At 39.7% G+C, this 12,700-nt stretch overlaps 1 protein-coding gene across 6 annotated transcripts in view; it reads left to right on the top strand.

Annotated features, from left to right (window-relative positions):
* schip1 (schwannomin interacting protein 1) overlaps nt 1-10,762 on the top strand; it is a 216,788-nt gene extending 206,026 nt beyond the window's left edge. For all 6 annotated transcript variants that reach the window (XM_044353456.1, XM_044353457.1, XM_044353459.1 and 3 more), the window contains 6 exons: nt 698-816; nt 2,228-2,345; nt 3,041-3,238; nt 8,144-8,267; nt 9,081-9,174; nt 9,842-10,762. In XM_044353456.1, the coding sequence (XP_044209391.1) occupies nt 698-816; nt 2,228-2,345; nt 3,041-3,238; nt 8,144-8,267; nt 9,081-9,174; nt 9,842-9,893 (705 nt within the window). In that variant the 3' untranslated portion in view covers nt 9,894-10,762. The remainder of the gene's footprint in view (nt 1-697; nt 817-2,227; nt 2,346-3,040; nt 3,239-8,143; nt 8,268-9,080; nt 9,175-9,841) is intronic.
* Nucleotides 10,763-12,700: the final 1,938 nt, after the last annotated feature.

Below are 12,700 nucleotides of genomic sequence, written 5' to 3' on the forward strand. Positions count from 1 at the left end.
TAGGAATTCAGGATTGGGAGGTGGCCAAGTGAGAGCGACTCAGGAATTGTGTAACGTTGGGATTCTTGCAGATTTACACATGTATGAAACTGGTATTAGTGCTCTTCCTCTGGAGTTTACTAAACTTAATCCTGTTTGAGTCCTGCATGAGAAGGCCTACTGTGTATGTGAGTGTGTGTATGTGTGTGTGAATGAGTGCTTACTGGTTGTTTTCTGAGACAACAGCACCACCTGCCTGTAAAATACTGCCAACATGTAATGATCCCTGCTTAGATATTTCACATATTTTTTCAGTGCTTCAGCTGACTCCACATTTTATATCAGAGCTTGTTAAGATGACACTGAACCTCTTCCTGCAAATTAAGATGAGTCTGCTGCTATTAATATACTTGCACCTGTGATTTGGACTGTCAGAAAGCACTCGGGGGAAAAAGTGCTTCTATTTGCACAAGCAGCCAATCATAGAGAGAAAGGGGTTTCAGGGCATGAAAGGAAACTATATAAGTACCTGTGTTTAAGCTGCTGAGACGACAAGCATCCACCCTGCTGAAGCGTCTTTTAGGAAGATACATAAACCCTTCCAGCTTGACCCTGACCTTTCACCTCATTGTGAAAGGGAGTGACAGATATCTCTGTTGGAAACCAATAAGTTAAAAAAGTAAAATTGTAACCATCTCTTGTTAATCTCCTGTTGCAGGCCCAAAAGAATGAGAGGGAGTCTATCAGGCAGAAGTTGGCCCTGGGCAGTTTCTTCGATGATGGGCCGGGCATCTACACCAGCTGCAGCAAGAGCGGCAAACCCAGTCTGTCCTCACGGTAAGACTTATGGCATCTGTCACATTACTTACTCTCTACCAATAAACATGTGACCACTTCCTGGGAAATACAAAATTTGGGGTTTCTAGTATTTTTTGTGGTCTCATTATTCCCTAAAGAAGTATGTACAGAAAGGGGAACCTTCACAAAGACAAGTAGTAGCAGTTGTTTCAATGCTAAGAAACATGAAATAAAAATAGCATAAATGAAAAATAACATGAATAAAAGTAAAATAAATCTGAGAGTGCAGATTTACTGTAACGGGCACCTGTAATGAAGAAGAGAGAAGACAGGAAATAGAGAGGATTTGTGCAATGAGCCAGATATGATCAACCCTTGGCTTTCACTTCCTAAAAGACCAGTGCACACACACTGCTACTACCTCCTACACTATCTTACTGGAACTAGATGCTCTGTAAACAGTTAAGTGCTCTTTGGTTTTCTGTGATTTGAATCACGTGGATTTCTCAATATTGTCGTGACAGATTGATGACTGTGGTGATAAATGCCTCACTGATGATAATAATAGGGAAATAGTCAGATGACAGTACTGTGAGGAAAAAAAAAACAACACAAACAATGTGATGGAAAGACTATTTCTAATCTTTCTTTGGCATTTAGTGTCTTTCTACTTATCCGCTAACAAATTCTCCAATACAAATATATCTGCATTAAGCTCATATCAGCCAATATATTGAATATCAACTTGTCAGCTTCTAGTCGTCAAAAAAGTTAGCAAACACTTTAGTGGCTCGTATGTTTGAGCTACAGGAGCTTTTTGATGCTGCCTCCTCTGTAAAATATAAAAGCAATCGACCACTCCAGTCCTATTTTAATCGGGACTGATTGGATCTATGCTGTGTAATCAATCAGCTCTGTTTGTAATTACTGCATTGAATAAGCAGATTATTGATCCACAGTGGGCTGGTCCTACACCTAGTGTTATTCCGCTCCTCGGTGGCACAAAACACCCCCACTGGTCCCAGGCAGATTGGATCAGACCTACTGGAGGCATCCTGGATCGATCCATATTGAAGACAAGAGGGGAGATGATTAAAAACACAAGCCCTCCTTAATTCTACCCTCAGCCAGCACTTTGCTCTGGTAATAAAGGCAGCTAGTGGCTGTTGGCTCTCCATTTTTACCTATATTTTTGTACTTTTAGTGCACACAGTACTTAGTGCATACAGTACTCACAGCACTCTAAATGCTCCATTGAGGTAAAGCACTTTGTTGAACTCATCATAGGTCATTTGTATTAGCAGCAGTGGTATTGACATTGCTGTCTGTTTTGGCCCTGGTCCGAGTCAATTACTGCACAAGCAGCTAACACTGAACTGATGTGACTCTTATTTGCATTTATTAATATTAACATATCTACGTCTGTTTCCATCTCTGTCTCTCCCCGCAGGCTGCAGAGCGGGATGAACTTACAGATCTGTTTTGTCAACGACAGCGGCAGCGACAAGGACAGCGATGCAGACGACAGCAAGACAGAGACCAGTCTGGACACACCTCTGTCACCCATGGTAGGCACCGTTGCGCGCCTTGAAGCACACACAGAATTATTAGAGAATTTCTCCAGAATGCAAGAATGAAAACAATCCTGAAGTCACTACGAAACATGTGTTATGATATACAAAACTGACAGAATGTGAAAGTGATTGGATGTGTGAGCGATACTGAGACAGAGCGAGACAGAAAGCAGTTGAGGTAGATATTCATTATGAATCAGGTTTAGTTGCTGTATGAATGTCTTTGCTCACGTTTTCTGGCCTGTTAACCAATTCATGGGCAGCAAATGAGAGGTGAATTGGAATACGCTCGCCACGGCCATGGATGAATGGCCCCATTAACCTCCTGTCAGCCTGAGACACGTTTAAAGTAAAGAGTGGGAGAAAGAGAGAATTATCATCTCTTTACATGTTCATCCTCACTCTCTTCACATCCCAGCTGATGTACAATGACATTCCTGTCTATGTATGAAATCTACATACCTAAATGCCAAGAATATATGAACATTCATGCTCTAACCTGGTCTCTTTTATCTTTCTCTTTCCCTTCCACTGGTGTAACCCCCTTTCTCCCACCTTTACTATACATTCTCTCCCCTGCCGTGTTTTCTCCCTCATTTCTTATTCTGTTCACATTCTCCTTCATATTTAATTCCACCTCGCCATTCTTGTCTTTTCTCCCTGTTCCTCCCACCACCACCTCCCTAAAGTCCAAGCAGAGTTCATCCTACTCAGACCGGGACACCACGGAGGACGACTCGGAGTCTCTGGAGGACATGGACTTCCTGAGTCGACAGAAGAAACTGCAGGCGGAGGCGAAGCTAGCGCTGGCTATGGCCAAGCCCATGGCTAAGATGCAGGTGGAGGTGGAGAAACAGAATCGCAAGAAATCACCAGTGGCCGACCTGGTCAGTAGCAGAATGATACAGTGTGATAGTATAATGTTGCCTTTTACAGTGAAGTTGTATTTTAGTAAATACTCAAAAAATGTGAAACACTAATTTTCTGTATTGCTCCCATGTTCTCTGACATTTTAGAATGAATTTAGAAAGAATGGCCAGTTATGTAGTAGCATACAAAAATAACACAAAATTGATTACACTGGAACCAAGAGATCCACTGATATTCAGAATGTGTAAGAGAGTAACTCCAAAAAAAGGACAGACGCATATTTTCTGTTTCAAGCTTTCGGTTTTGCTTTAAAGCAGCTATAATCAATACTTGTGTATTAACAATGGATCATGTGACTACTTGTAAGTGAAAGGGGTTTTCTCGGAGTGAGAATTACAGCCCGACTCTGCTGTTCCCTTCAACTCTATGGAGCTTTGTAGCCTCTTAAAACTCACTGTTTTAATTTTCTGGTTCATTCTCATCGCTCTCTTAAGTGTCGTTTCTAGCCAACAGGCAGCTTTTTTCAGAGGAAAAAATACTCTGAAAAAATCTGCTGTTTAGTACCTTCCCAGCACCAAATGGCAGCTAAAGAGTCAGAATTTTTCTCAGGAGTTGGTGTTGACAACAAACAAAGCTATAAGGAGTGTTATAAGGAGTTCGCCATATCAACACAAATGGTGATTATATGTCAGTGTTGTGTTTACAGCTTGTTTCTGCTGCCCCTGAGTTGCTACAAAATCTGCAGGTTTAAAACTGTCATCAGGAGAAGGTAGAGAGGATTTTTGTACAGTTTGTAAGATAGAAAATCAACACATGTCAACATCCAATGTTCCCAATGTCATGTAAACAATTTCAGTTCTTTTGTTTCAATAACTTTAGACTTACTGATAGCACTGATAGGCCTACACTAATGAGAACAACATTTTGAAATTAGCTTTTGAGACTGAAATTAAAATAACCAACAACCAAGTCAGTACAATACTGACCTTTTCCTGACACAGCTCACACTGGCCGGTAATAGACACAAGTCACATTTACCGAATCTTACACAAGTCTTACATGAGTCTTACTGTAAATGAGTAATACAGCTAAGTGGAGCAACCAGACATAATATACAATAATACAATTAACTTTTTTTTGTTTCCTTTTTAGAGCAAAAAGTTCATATTATGGTCAACGTGCGTCATGTGACATATTTTTGTCAGTATGGCGGCTTTTACAAGTGTCAGTCATGTGGTCCATTAGTCACAGTATATGAGAGTAGATGAGTGTTTTGTGTTTCAGTAAAATTAGTATCAGGTCAATTATATGTTATGATGATGTCACAGGATTCCTCTCTGTTCCTCTCTCCCTCTGCCCCCATTAAGAGGAAGGAAGGTGATGACGACCCTGTTCATCATTATTTCATCCTGTTTTATCTGCCTCGCTGCCTTCTCGGGAGCACACACACTGGCACACTCACACACCCAGGCAGTCAGACTTACACACACTATACTTCTACCCGGACTTACAGGCAGAACCGTTTTACTTATTCAGAGAAAAGAAGGGCAGCTCAGCCCAGGTCCATTTATAATTTATACACAAAGCATTGGCTGTGGTGTTTAGGGATGTAGCAGTGCTCAGCAGTCAGAAGACATCACTGTCACATCTGGACTGGACATACAGTGAATTTTGAGATGTGTTAGAGCTACAGCTGCCTGCAATATCCACAACACTGGAGATCTATTAAACCGCAGAAGTTTCATGTGCTACATGCTTCCCCTAGAACAATCCCTCTGCTGTTATACTGCTGCCAGTTAGTTTAAGTCAGCTCCAGCTAAACTGTATCGTCCTCCCCTCTTGCCAAGGGCAAAGCGCGGGAATTCAGCCAGCACAGTAAGCCTGTGTGTGTACTGGGAGTATGGGTTTTCCTAAATCTGTACAAGTCAGAGAGAGAAAAGAAAGTGGAGGAGAGATTTAGATACCAATATAAAAACAAATTTCTCTCTGTCTGCTTCATTCATTCAGAGAAGAATGTAGTTCCTTAATCTGATATTGAGTCATTAATGGTTGAACATTTAAACAGTAATTTGTATTCTTCATTAGTAGTGAGACCAATGTGTGACAGAAACTCACTGAGCACACTAGACCGTTGAGTCAGGTCTAACACTTCTTTATAACCTTCCCCGTCACCCCACCCCCTTGTATTGCCTTTTGACATCACATTTCTCTCTATGTCACTCTGCTCAAGTCCAGTCACCCAAAACTGAAACTGACACATGACAGCCTCCAGTACAGTTGCATCAGTGCCGATGTGAAAGTGAAAGAGGGGTGAGAAACGAGCAAGAGCCAGCCAGATGCCCACGCACACAACACTTATAGTGCGGCGCATGCAAAAAGAGAGAGAGGGCTCGCCCTTTTCTCGCCTACTGTTTGTCAAGACTGGAAATAAAAGCGGGAGGGCGGGAGAGAGAAAATTGGTGTTGGATGGAAAGAGAAAGAATGTAAACCGGTGGGACCGGAGTGTTGTTTGAGGGAATGCCGGGTAAACAAAAAGCAAATGATCTGCCTATGTGTGCCTGTGATGCTTTGTGATTGTATTGCATGTGGTGGCACAACTCTGCGGTTGACCTGAGAACATGCTGCAACTGATGGTGTTTGGAGCTTTATTTGTTCACATACTGGAAACTATACAGTGCTGCTTGAAAGTTTGTGAACCCTTTAGATTTTGCTCTATTTCTGCATAAATATGACCTAAAACGTGATCAGATTTCCATTCAAGTCCTAAAACTAGTTAAACAAGTGAGACAAAAACATTACACTTGTTTGTTTATTTATTGAGGAAAATGATCGACGTTACATATTTGTGCGTGGCAAAAGTACGTGAACCTTTAGGATTATCAATTTATTTGAAGGGAAAATTAGAGTCAGGTGTTTTAATCAATAGGATGACAATCAAGTGTGAGTCTGGGAGGCCCTACCTTATTTAAAGAAGAGAAATCTGGGTCTTCACTATCAAAGTCTGAGCTTCACAGTACAGGTTTGTGGAAGTGTGTCATGGCTCGAACAAAGGAGATTTCTGAGGACCTTAGAAGAAGAGTTATTGATGCTCACCACGCTGGAAAGGGTTGGAAAAATGTCCTGTGGATGGATGAGACCAAAATCGAACTTTTTGGCTTGAATGAGAAGCGTTCTGTTTGGTGATAAGCAAACACTACATTCCAGCATAAGAACCTTAAGCCATCTGTTAAACAAGGTGGTGGTAGTATCATGGTTTGGGCTGCTTTGCTGCCTCTGAACCAGGACAGCTTGCAATCATTGATGGAGCTATGAGCTCTGAGTTGTACCAGCACATTTTATAGGAAAATGTCAACGTATCTGTCTGTGAACTGAAAGCAAGACAATGACCCTAAATACACAAGTTATTCTACCAAAGAATGATTATAGCAGAAGAAAGATAATGATTTGGAATGGCTGAGTCAAAGTACTGACCTTAATCCTATAGAAATGCTGTGGAAGGACCTGAAGCGGGCAGTTCATGCAAAGAAGCCCACTAACATCCTCTAAGCTGATAAACAGTAACCAGAAATGTTTGTTTGAAGTTATTGCTTCAAAAGGGGGTCACACCAGTTGACCTAAAAGCAAGGGTCCACATACTTTTACCTCCCACAAATATGTAAGATTGGATAATTTTCCTCAATGAATAAATAAAAAAGTTTATTTTTTTGTGTCATTTGTTTCATTGGGTCAACTTTATCTAGTTTTAGGACTTGTGTAAATATGCAGAAATAGAGAAAATTCTCAAGGGTTTACAAACTTTCATGCAGCACTGTAATTGGCACAAAGAAAGGTCCAAAAACTCCAGGACACAGATTTTTATTTTCACTCTTAGCTCCTACTTGTTTTTTGATGACATAATAGATGTTTTCTCTAGATGAGCGTTCCTCAGATTTGATTGGAAGTTCCTGTGAAAAGTGAGATCATATTGTAAATGTTAGAAGGGAAATTAACCAGATTGCTGCAGTCTGCAGGTGTGGGCTCTCAGGAACAGCAACACCATTGCAGGCCTCTACCGGCGAGTTAAATCTCGCCACAGTCACAGAGCTCATCTACTGTGAAATTACATAAAACATTGCTACACTGTTTGTGACCAAACAGCAGTGTCAACTTGTACTTCCCCAACTTTACAGTCTCCTGATGCAAAGTGATGAACACCTCAAAGGAAAAATGATGTTTACTTTTGTTACAGGGGGGAGTTATCAGACGCAGTGAGAGACTAGAGAGTGTTAGTTTCTCACAGAGAACGCAACAACTGAAATACCAACTAAACACATTAGTCCACACAGCAGACGTGTCAGTCAATTAAAGCAGCTGACTCAGTTACAGGTTTCATTCAATTTGACTGATCCTATTCTGCTCACAATTCATCCCATTGTAGTTTAGGGTTTTTTTAATTTGGGGTTACAGTGAACAACCATATTCATTATGGAATAACCCTCTTACTATTCTTTTTTTGTGAATAGATTAATTGTTGAAGTTCTTAGAGCCAAAAGTGACATCTTGGAATTGCTTGTTTTTGTCTGACCAGCACTCCAAAAACCCAACAATATTCAATATTTTCTTGATGAATTATTTAAATGATTAATCATTGGTCAAAATTGTTGTAATGATATGTCCATGTATTTTCTGATGATAATATATCTATAAGTTTATAATTGTATATAGCAGACTTTTGGACCCCACTGTATATTATCCATAGTATTTGTTGCAATACTTGCCTTTAATTAAATATCTGAAAAACTAGATATTAAGACTAATTTTTGTAGTTGAACTTCATTCTTATCCATCTCTATATCCTCACCAAAAATCGGTTGGCAATATCCTGATGATGACGTGTCTTTTTTTCATGTACTCATGTCTCTGTGTGCGATTTCTTTCGGCAGCTCCCACACATGCCCCACATCAGTGAGTGTCTAATGAAGAGAAGCCTGAAGCCCACCGACTTGAGAGACATGACACTGGGACAGCTCCAGGTTATAGTCAATGATCTGCACTCCCAGATTGAAAGTGAGTTGACCGCACCAACCGCGCACACACACACGCACACACACACACACGCGCGCGCGCGCACACACACGCACACACACACACACGCACACACACACGCACACACACACACACACACACACACAGTAGAGTACAGGCATACCCAGTGACTGACCTCTACTTTCAATTACAGAAATGAGCAAGAGAACAAGTGGGGAAAAACATACACATGCATACTGACCCCTACCCTGCTCAGTGGATGTGAAAGTACTTTTATATATGTTAGTCAGTTCAAAGAACTTTACTAGTTCAAAGCTTCCCCTGAGCATTTACTGGTACCATACTATACAGATCATTGATCCTTGTACTCAGGGATGAATAATCTCTCATCTTACATAAAACTGTTCCAAAAGTCCCCATGAGTCCAAAATCATGAGCTAGTTTTTGCTTACAAAATAGACTTTCCCTTTAAAATCTCTTTTGTTGGTGTTTCAAATGTTCTTGGCAAAGCGGAGGGAACAATAGCTGGAACATGTGACGTGAAAACAACCACAGACTGTCAATGCTCATCTTTTTTTAGATGGCCGTGAGAAAAAAAATCATAAAGCCATTGCTGTATTTGATGTGTTTTAATGGACATCTATTAATGAAGGTCACAATAGATGATGTGTCCACTGTGGTGTTTAGAATATTTCCATACTGTATATCATGTTGAAAATTCCTACTTATAATAACTTCTTTAACTTTCATTTCAGAAACATTTTCATATTTGTAGTGATAGCTCTGTAGCTTGACACCTTTTTTATATTATTCTTATACTTTCTACAACTCCAGGTCTGAATGAGGAGTTAGTACAGTTGCTAGTGGTCCGAGATGAGCTACACATGGAGCAAGATGCCATGCTGGTTGACATAGAGGACCTCACCAGGTGAGGAAGCACTTTCAAAGAAATTAATTCACTGCCTTTACCCTTATTATTTCACTCATCTGGTGTAGTTTCTTCCTGACATTTTTATCACATTACAGAAAACACTTCAAGCTAACAATTGTCAATATTTGTGTTATTCTCAAGGAATTTTGTGAAGAAAAAGACCAAAACTAACTGTGTTTGTGTGTCTCAATACTTTCTGAATTCCCCACTCAACCCCATGTCTATTTGTTCATGCTAAAGATGGAAAATTTTTCTCAAATATATACTTTCATTTTAAAAATAAAAACAAAAAAAAAACGGCTCAGTAATTTCCTAAAAGAGCTGAACACTGTAACAGATTGTAAAGAGCGTCTTTTTAAGGGTCTATTTTCAGCTGCGGACTAACGAGTATTTATGGCAGAAGTAAGGTGTATGTGGAATAAACTACAATACCCATGTTCACGGGGATAAAGGAACATGTCACCCAATACAACAGTGTGGCTTCCTAATGTGTTTTTAATAGTTACTGGACAACAATGGAAGTGAATAAGCTAAATCATACACAGACAATACTTGTCAGTCGTTGGTTTTGGTGTTTTCATGGGATTTCTTGACAAAAAGAAAAATGTGGAATAGCGCCAGGCTCATCTTTTAAGTGACTGTATTTATTGTTTCTCCTTCCCAGGCATGCTGAGAGCCAGCAGAAACATTTGGCTGAGCGGACCCTATCCAAATAAGATGCCCGTCCCCACTCCACCCCGTTCCCCTCTGCCAAAAACCGAGCTGAAACCCGCTCCAAACCAGACTTTTCCCCCCTCCCGGCCATTCCACCTCTCCCCCCCGTGTCGATCCAAATCCTGCCCGCTTGTCCCAAGTATTTTGCTCCTCGCTGCTTTCCCGTTCCCCCATGTCTACCTTCCTGTCTGACCCACTGATTCCAGTGGTAGCAGCAGCACAGAAAACGGCCACCCTCTTTCATTTGCTTCTGTGGTTTTATCCCAGCGCCAAGTGCAGAGGAGCACCTCCTACTTCCTGGGAGAAGAGGAAACTGATTGTGTGTTGTTATGGATTCTGTCCCCCAGCTTACTGTGCAGTGATCGGCTTTGCTACTGTTTCTTTTTAACTTTCTACATTCGCCACTAAATTATAACTGCAAAAAAATGCAAAAATTGTGATAAAAAATAAAATAATAGTGAAAACTTTAGTAGAAAGTCAGTCATGAGAAAAAAGAAACAACATTGTATAAAAAAAAACGATGGAAAACTAACTTCTTCAGACCATTTTAAGTTGGACAGTAAAGTATTTCAAAGTCGACCTGTTTTTATTCTGCACAAATGGTAGTTTTCAACTGAGAAATGTTTATTTGAAGGTGCTAAAAGAGTGTAAAGGAAACATGCCTGCCTTGTAGTGGAGTCGTAGCTTTTGGTAATACGTTCACTCTAATTGCTCTTCAACATTTTGTGAATGTTGATTTTCTGACACGAGTCATTTTAAATGAATAAGTGTGTTAATATCGTTTTCATCCTATTGTATTCAGAAACTTTATTTGAGGGAAGAAATGTTTATGTACAGATATGTAAAATAAAGAATAAACTTTGTTTCATAATTTGTTGGTTTGTCGTACACTATGTTGAATTTTTGTGGTGGCATGTCAGCTGGATGACTGCTCTTTCATGTATTTCCTCATTCTCATTCTGATGAATTTATGAAGTGTAATGAGCTCATCACATTTTATGTCGTGTAACTCATTTCCCTCTGTTTCGGTCTTGCCTCATCAGGACACAGTTTGTGTCTTATTCTTTCACTCAGGTTGGGTCACTACTCTTCAGAGGAATATTAATTTGGACAGCCCCTTTAAAGTCACAATCAGGAATTTTTGTTTCAGATGAAAAATGACAGCATGTAAACTTGAAAAATAAATGATGGTCTCCAGTGGCTGTAAATAATTCTAGGTTTAGTAATGAATATGATGCTATTTTTCATGCAATAGATGATCAACCTTTCTTTCAGGAAGTCCCCCCTCCCAAGTGGTGGGTCATCTGTCAGGACTGCTGGTGAGTTTCATTTGTTGATGGTCCTTAAGTAAACACAGAGAGAGGCCAGGAAACTCCTGTTAATCACTCAACACCACTGCAGTTTCTGAGAGCGCACTACTTTTCAGAAGTGACTTCAACACAACAAATGGATGGATCATAGGTCCTAAAATCTGGCACTGAGAAGTGTAAGGAGAGGATAATGTCATGCTTTATGTACTGATGAAATTCCACATAAATTTTATTTTGACAAGCAGTTGACAGATACTGAACAACAGATATGACACACATTTGCCAAAAGATATATAATTTTAGCCTATATAAGACACAATGATCAACTCTCAAAAAAAAAGTCTAGAATAGTGTTCTTGCAGCTTTTACATGGATTAGTACCAATGGTGGAAGAAGTATTCAGATCATTTACGTCACAATTACCTGTAAAAGTTCTGCAATTAAAAGTTTTAAAGTATAGAAAGCATCAAAAAATACTCATTATGCAGAATGGCCCTTCATAATGTCATTTTATCATATTTGTTATATTATTTGATTATTTTCGCTCAATGTATTTAAGCAGCATTTTGATATTGTAGCAGGTTGAGGTGGAGCTAATTTTAACTACTTTATATACTGCTGGGTCTTTAAATCTACAGAAATGCATATGCACATATTTATATATATATGCAATAAGTATTGGCACTTGTTTTTAATAAGTTTTTACTGTGTTTGCTTTTGGTAATTTTGATTGATTTCGGTGTATTTGCGTGATCTTTTGCGTGAGAGTGAAGGAGTCACGGACCCACCCACTAGCGCTGGGCAAAAATAAAACAAAGCCTCCTCCATGCTGACGTCAGTATTGACTGGTCTTGAATTCCAGGCCAGTCAGACAAGATGGACATCCCCTCGGTATCAGTTTGAAACACAATTGATACACCCAACAATAATCATCTGTTGAACAGAACACCACAAGTGAGTAAAGTGGCCTACATAATGTGGCTGGTCCCAAGGATGAGGATGAATCAGGGTTTGCCCGCTCTTTAATTTACCGTTACAGCCCTGAATAAAGCGTTATTTCATTATGATCAATTAACCATAATCCAGTCAGACAGAATGACCTCACTATAGCGCTGAAAACACAAGCAGCCTGCTGCACATGACGACATTGATTCTGGTGTAAGTGCATAAAATGAACTGTGTCTGAATTTGTAACACATTGCTTACACATGCTTACATTTACATGCAATTCATGTTTAATTGTATAAATAATAAGAATAATTGCACAAACTTATGCAGTTTATTAAGATTGTTTAAGTATTTGATGTTGTATTGCAGATGTTGTAGATGCCTCTCAGATAATGGATGAAGGTACAGGTATAGGTTATTCTACTCATCAAAAGCCAATTTCGAGTAATTACACGTCAAAGCATGACACGCACACGCACACGCAAACTCAAACCATTAGTTGAATCAATCTAAATTTATCTCTGTCTATTTACTCCACGCCTCGCAGTCTC

The sequence above is a fragment of the Thunnus albacares genome, chromosome 6 (genome assembly GCF_914725855.1).
Source record: "Thunnus albacares chromosome 6, fThuAlb1.1, whole genome shotgun sequence".
In the NCBI taxonomy this organism is placed as follows: domain Eukaryota; kingdom Metazoa; phylum Chordata; class Actinopteri; order Scombriformes; family Scombridae; genus Thunnus; species Thunnus albacares.